Source organism: Ruditapes philippinarum, unplaced genomic scaffold, assembly GCF_026571515.1.
Source record: "Ruditapes philippinarum isolate M1 unplaced genomic scaffold, ASM2657151v2 ctg6045_1_1_1_1, whole genome shotgun sequence".
Classification (NCBI taxonomy): Eukaryota; Metazoa; Mollusca; class Bivalvia; order Venerida; family Veneridae; genus Ruditapes; species Ruditapes philippinarum.
This window is the reverse complement of record NW_026860079.1, coordinates 20,249-27,024: the sequence shown is the minus strand read 5'-3', so window position 1 is coordinate 27,024 and position 6,776 is coordinate 20,249. Positions and strand designations below refer to the sequence as shown.

Sequence of the window (6,776 nt, the reverse complement as noted above, 5' to 3'; positions counted from 1 at the left end):
ACAATATACTATCTCTATGTGTTTGCTCAATTTATACAATAGGTTATTTTGTTACAGCAATTACCCGACAAGCTGGGGGGATTGTAAATCAAATTTTCAAAAAAAGGTGATCCACAAAAGGAATCGAGGAATACCGTCATAAATATTGGAACCGAAATCTACTCTCAAATTATCCTGAACTAACAATATGGGCTGAATGTCATGAAAAAATCAGTTTGGTATCCAAAAGGGTAAATCAATTTCAGACTGCACTTTCATTTCCATTCTCGTATTATTTGCGATCAAGTATTTTGTATCTTTATTGACTATGAAAGGTGTTTTGATAAAATTGATCGATCATATTTGTGGCAAATATTGTTATGGGAAAATGTAAGGTAAGTTGTAACTTTGTGAAAGCAATAATTTACTATAATGTTAAAACATGTGTTGGATATAAAAGATCTCGTCCAAACGTCTTCACTTCAGACATAAGATTGAAGCAGGGAGATCCGAGTTCACCTTTGATCTTTATGTTGTTGGTGAACGATCTCATGGATAATATAGACAGTATACTATATATAGTGATATATTAACAGTAAATGAGAAAATGTTATTTCTCATACTATTCGCAGATTGTCAGGTATTCTTTACAAAACCTTGGGATCACTTTGTTCAAAAACAGTAATAAGCACCGAACACAAAACTGTTAGCTCAACGAGCTTCTTCTTTGCTGCACAAACTTATTTTAATATTTAGAAATAAAGGAATAACGGTGGCACAGTATTGTAAATTGTTTAGACTCATTGGTTGATTTAATTCTTAATTTTGGCTCGGAAATATAGGAAACGCATTAGTTAGACATCTGAAATAGAACTTATACGTAAAAAAGTTTCTGAGAAGAGTACTCAAATAATAAATAAAAACCTTGACCAATTCATAAAAAAATATTTATTTTTAAAATCCGATACAGAACAAGTTAATACGTTCCGAAATAATAACTTGGCTACCCACATTAAATCATTACTGACTGAGAATGAATATAGAATCGCGATGTCAATATAAGAGTTTCCGCACATGAATTATTTGTCGAAACTGGACGATATCATAACATTCCTAGTGAACCGAGAATTTGCAAATCGTGTAATATGCGACATCCGGAAACAGAATTTAATTTTCTCATCGCTTGTCAGTTTTATCAAGATTATAGATTCTAAAACTGTAACATCATCATTGGCCATCAGTCAATCAATCGTCATCTGAAAAATGTTTTATCAGTTTGATAAAATGCTTTTGCTTTATTCTTTACATATGAATGAGCTACTTTTGTTCTTCAAGAAAACCTGTTAAACGTACCTCTCATCGGGTATACTTTTATAAACATTTTTTTCTTCATGTTAGCTATAAACATTGTATAATATGTTTAATGCAAAATAAAAATTTTGTTATTTTATGTTACGTATGTTACTTTAAAATCCATATGATTAACTTCGAAATCCGATAAATTACCGACAAATGGTCATTGAATATACAAATGTCTAAGGTCAATATTGTTTGTTTAATTGGGCTTTACGTCACACAGACACATTATAGGTCATATGACGACGTTCCAGCTTTAATGGTGGAGGAAGAATTCAGGTGCCCTTCCGTACATTATTTCAGGCACGAACGGAAAACTGAGTAGAGCCGCCGACGTTCCGTAAGCTAGCAAGATAGCTTCCTCTCATGAAAGAATCCAAACTCCCTATCGGGATTCGAACCCACAGCGGTGAGGGGCAAGTGGTATGAAGTCAAATACCTTAACCCACGGCCATGGACGCCAATATTGTCAGACAGTATCTAAATTATTATCATCAATTACAGTTAAAATCTTTTTACGTTTGTTTTGCTGTAGAATATGATATTTCAGGTCAATCGCGTCAATCGCTAATGACTATCTTTCGAATGTAATATTTATCCCGATTTTTAATTGAGTTATGAATATAATTGTGCTTCCGCTTATGTAATGAAATATAAAACTGTCATTTATTGTTTGCAATAAGAAAAACGATTGAAAATGATGACCCCGATCTTGTAATATCTATTATTATCTATTATGTAAAGATGAACAGGTTTAACAACTACGGGTATATACAAATACGATATCAAACTGATAAGATCATATCTGTTTTCAAAAAACTCCAACAACAATGTTTTCTCGAATTAAAAAATATCGTACTTTCTCCTTTAAATATAGTATATATAGTAAATATATTTATGTAAAGATTGAATAGTTCGTTAAACAGCACAAATGTATGTCCAATGTTCAAGTACCGTTTCAATATAGTTTAATATCTGTGGATAAATCTTTTAAAAATTTTGAATATTATTGTATCAATAATCCCCTTGATTAATATAATGTTTAACTATGTTTTGATTGCATTTAATGTTTCACGATCTAATTAATATTCTAAATAATTATATTCCCCTTATTTGCTTTTTATTCTGAACTTGTTAATCCGACATTTTGAATTATTGGGCATTGTTACCCATTCCTTTCAATCTAAACACCATTTTAGCATGTATTCTTCAAGCACAATTAAAATGAAATGACATGTTCAGAAAAATACGAATGTGTTTTGATAGTATGTATATATGCTATATCTTGAGCTGTTCTCTTTTAAATGAAATAGTCACGTCAAATAGATATCATGGCCTACGGTTAGTAGATGTAAATGCAAACTCCTGTCTAGGTCCCCCCTAGCACCATGTTAGGCAGTATTTTACATTTTATGAACAAGCAAATGGATCAATTTTGAATAAAGAAAAATCCCAAACAGAATGTATCAGACATTATTTTAACCTGCGTATATAAATACATGTCTGATGGAACGTGATTAACTTTAAAAAAAACTTGATTTCGAAATAATCAGCACGTCAAAATAACTGATTAAATTTAACAACTGCAGAAAGTGCTTTAACATTTCTTTTAATGTTTGCTAAGGCAGTTCCTACACTCATCTTCAATCTGAATCATAGTAATAGTCGTAGTCCGAATCGTAGTACGAGTCGGCGTAATAATCGCCATCCGACGATAGGTCGTCATAGTACTAATCATCAAAATCCTGGTAGCATGTAAGTTTACTGGTTTCTACTCTTGATGTCATCTTACAATGTGGGCATTCGACGTGACAACGGAGTATGGATTTTGGAAGATATATTTCAAAACACTTTTCTTTAATAGTGTCAAGTGAACAGGACGCTGCTTCTTTTGGCAATGGCAACTGTTTCCATGCAATAGATTCCTCAGTCTTCCGAGCGACCAATGTTTGGAATGGAATACATTCAAATATAAAATGTTCGCTGTTGAATTTCTGGTAATATCGATAAATAATCTGGTTGCATATGAAATATTTTATTTCTTTAAAATTATTTTGTTTCGAATGGAATTTCTTCTACATGATATTTGTGGGAAAGACACGCGCCCTGCAGTCGTGTGAAGGTAATACACCTCTTTTTATCGTATATTACAAATCCGCTTTTAATCTGAGCAATATCATCCCCGTTGCTGGTCGTTTGAATTTTTCTTTCTAAATGTCCTTCATTGAGATCATAAAATGCCACACGTGTTCGTGACTTAAAGATGATCGCAATAGCATTTTCACCCATTGCGAATTTTAGTATTTTGTCGTCTTTGAATGAAACTAGTGGTGACATTTCCACATTGCTATCACCGATATGCCCAATATACAGCGTTGAAAAACATATATAACGAGACATTGATAAGCTGCTTTCTATCATTTGCCGTTCAACCTGCATTCTTATTTTGATTTCTTTGTTTACAGAAACAATACAAAAGTGGCCGTCAAGTTTCATATTTTCAGACGGTTTAATGATAAATTCATTCTTTTCTGTGCCCACTGTAAAATTCAGTTTAGTACATGTATCCTTCGGTAAATCAAGCAGTACAAAACTCATCTCTGGATAGTTTCTTCTCACGGAACAGACTATTGATCCAGTGGTACTCGTACATGTGTCAGATATTTCAACAGTGCGGCCCGATCTGTCTATTTTCAGTGAATTTAATTCAACCCGAAACCACTGATCTCTTTCCAAATCTAAACACCAGAATGAATCCCCGTAGTTACCTTCTTTCATAATGAGAACTCGATGATCATTGGATCTAGCAGACGTCATATCTTTTAACTGTGTATGACAAGCAGCATCTAAATTATGTAAACAGGCTTGCAAACACTGATTGGACACTGAACTGAAAACTATATTGCTTAGTAATTCCTTCATATGAGCCCTCCTAGTATTTGGATTTGCATCTAACCATTTATGTAAGAACAGTACCCTGTCGTCCATTGGCACGTACGATAGCCGTTTATCTGAGAACAGCAAGTGAACGGAATCTTTTGTCAAATTTACCATTTGTGGTAGAAGAAGCATTTCTGGCAGGTGCTCTTCAATGTATGTCGTACATCTTGGAATTTCAAAATCGTAAATGCTTGACAGCTGAAAGATTTTCATACAATTTTCTCTAGAAATAGAAACAGTATTCAACCAAGCTATGCAGGCAGACTTTAAATTTGGAATGAGAAGAAACTCAGCCAGGTTTAGGATATTTTCGATATTTTCATCATTCAAATTGGGCTTCTTACCATACAAAACATGATAGTTTTCTCAAGTGTTACAGGTGTTCCTATTGTTATTTCAGTTACACCTGTAAACAAAAAATAAAACAAAAACTATAGTAACAAACTTTTTAGAATATGAATCTTAGCTAACTTCTACACCAAATGCTCTGCAATTTCAATAAAATGAATTTGATAAATTTAATTTTCTACTCAATCTTAAGATGTGTATAGTTTCTTATATTAATTTTATCTCCTACTGTTTCAATAGAGAAAATAAGAATCCCTAAAGAAAATCCAACACGGCAATATTCAAAAATGTGGCAGGCTCGGTTTGATTGAGCCTGTTCATGGACGGTACTGTCAAGTGCAAACTACCGTCCACGCCCCCTAGCACCGGCTTATGCAGATTTCAACATTTAACATGAACCGGTACAAATCAAATCTTTCATTTTGGTTTCTGTTTAATCCTGACTCCGGAACAAAATAATACCTGTCCGCCCTTCACGGAAAGTGTCGTTGAGAGCATGATCGAAAAAGGCACTTATTGAAAGAACACATCGATGGAACTTCTTCTCCTGTGTAAATATCAAAGTAAATAATTGAATTAGGATAAAGTAATTATTACATTTTGATCAAATTATAACAATAAATGACTGCATATGGAATTAATGGTTTTGTTCAATGTGTACTCCCTTGTTTCGTTTGTTTCATCAATCAAAGCTATGCATGTAAATACTTCAAATTTAAGTAATGCGTCAAATAATGTCAAATATCAAATATTCACTATGCCAAAAATCATAGATATTATTTGGTCATCATAGTTGTAATGATATACTTTTTACGTCTTGCATTGAACTGATACGGGTATTTCACAATAATTGAAACTTGTCTTATGTTTAACCGACGTGAATTTGTTAATGAAAAAATGGCGCTAGTTGTATATAAATTCGTATACATGGCATACCTATCCTTCCTCGTTACGTATCAGTATACCTGTATAAATTTTATAAATCTTATTTAAAAAAGGCTCGGCTTTATTTATACCAGTAATCGTTAAGTGACAACTGATAAAACTTCATTTTTTAAATGGTTAATTTCCATAAGAAACAGCCTTCAGATAAATATTTTCATAAAAATGATTAAATTAAAATTTGACCATATCGACATCATATATTTCTGTAATAATACAAAATTAAAACATACGATATAATCATAATAAACTGGGAATTTAAATAATATTTAACGTACAATATCAAAAAAATTATCACATAACCGAATGTTCATTGTTTTTGCGTCTTTGTTTTGTTGTTGTTGTTGTGTGTGCGCGAGTGTGTGTTTGTGTTTTTCTTTTTTTGCATATGCAAATATTGGTTACAAACAACGAAATTAAGCATTACAATTAAATTCAAATGTCATAACGAAAATCTATTCGCAAACATATGATTGAATAATTAAGCATGACGGTATGTTCGTATTCGAGCGTCTGTACCAGATAAATAAGCTGCTTAACAACAATATCTCATTAATCAAATATGTTTACGAATAATCAAATTTTAACACTTGTAAATAAATATGACATTGATTTTTAGTCGTTATTTGATACTGTATGAAGTGGCTTTATTTTTAAATTTACCAATGATACTTTTTTATATGTCAAATACGACTGCAATAATGAAGATGTACAGAACATACCCATAATCCCATTTTCACAGTTACATCACACAGGTTTGACTGTTCGTTTACCTGTCTTACTAGAAACTTCCGGTTGGATTGAGGTTAAGTTTTTCTGGCATCGTATTCTTTTGCGAATTGACTGGAATAAAAATTTTCACATAAATATAATATTTGGGAAAATTGGATTTATATTGTTATTGAATTGCTTACGGTTCAATCAAATTTCATTTGATATTTATATAAAGTTTAAAGCTATCTTCAATTTACTTCAACTAATCAGAAGGGGTGCTATACGTCGAAACATGATTATGACCTTAGCAGGGCACAAAATGAAACTCGTAAATCATTGGCCATGTGGTACAAACCTTAATCGATGAGCAATCGATTCCTATGTTATTGGGTTTATAAACTTACACATATGCAAATTTATCTCAGATATTAATATTCATTACAATAAGGTTCTCATTTTAATATGAAATGTTTTCTAGTTAAAAGGATCATTGCGAA

At 32.1% G+C, this 6,776-nt stretch overlaps 1 protein-coding gene across 1 annotated transcript; it reads right to left on the bottom strand.

Moving 5' to 3' along the window:
• Positions 1-1,845: 1,845 nt before the first annotated feature.
• On the bottom strand, positions 1,846-6,413 carry LOC132758777 (uncharacterized). The gene is made up of 3 exons (XM_060750475.1): positions 6,288-6,413; positions 5,086-5,170; positions 1,846-4,681 (listed from the first exon to the last, which is right to left on the bottom strand). Exon 3 carries the CDS (start codon positions 4,486-4,488, stop codon positions 3,385-3,387), a length of 1,104 nt encoding a protein of 367 aa, XP_060606458.1. The 5' UTR covers positions 4,489-4,681; positions 5,086-5,170; positions 6,288-6,413; the 3' UTR covers positions 1,846-3,384.
• Positions 6,414-6,776: the final 363 nt, after the last annotated feature.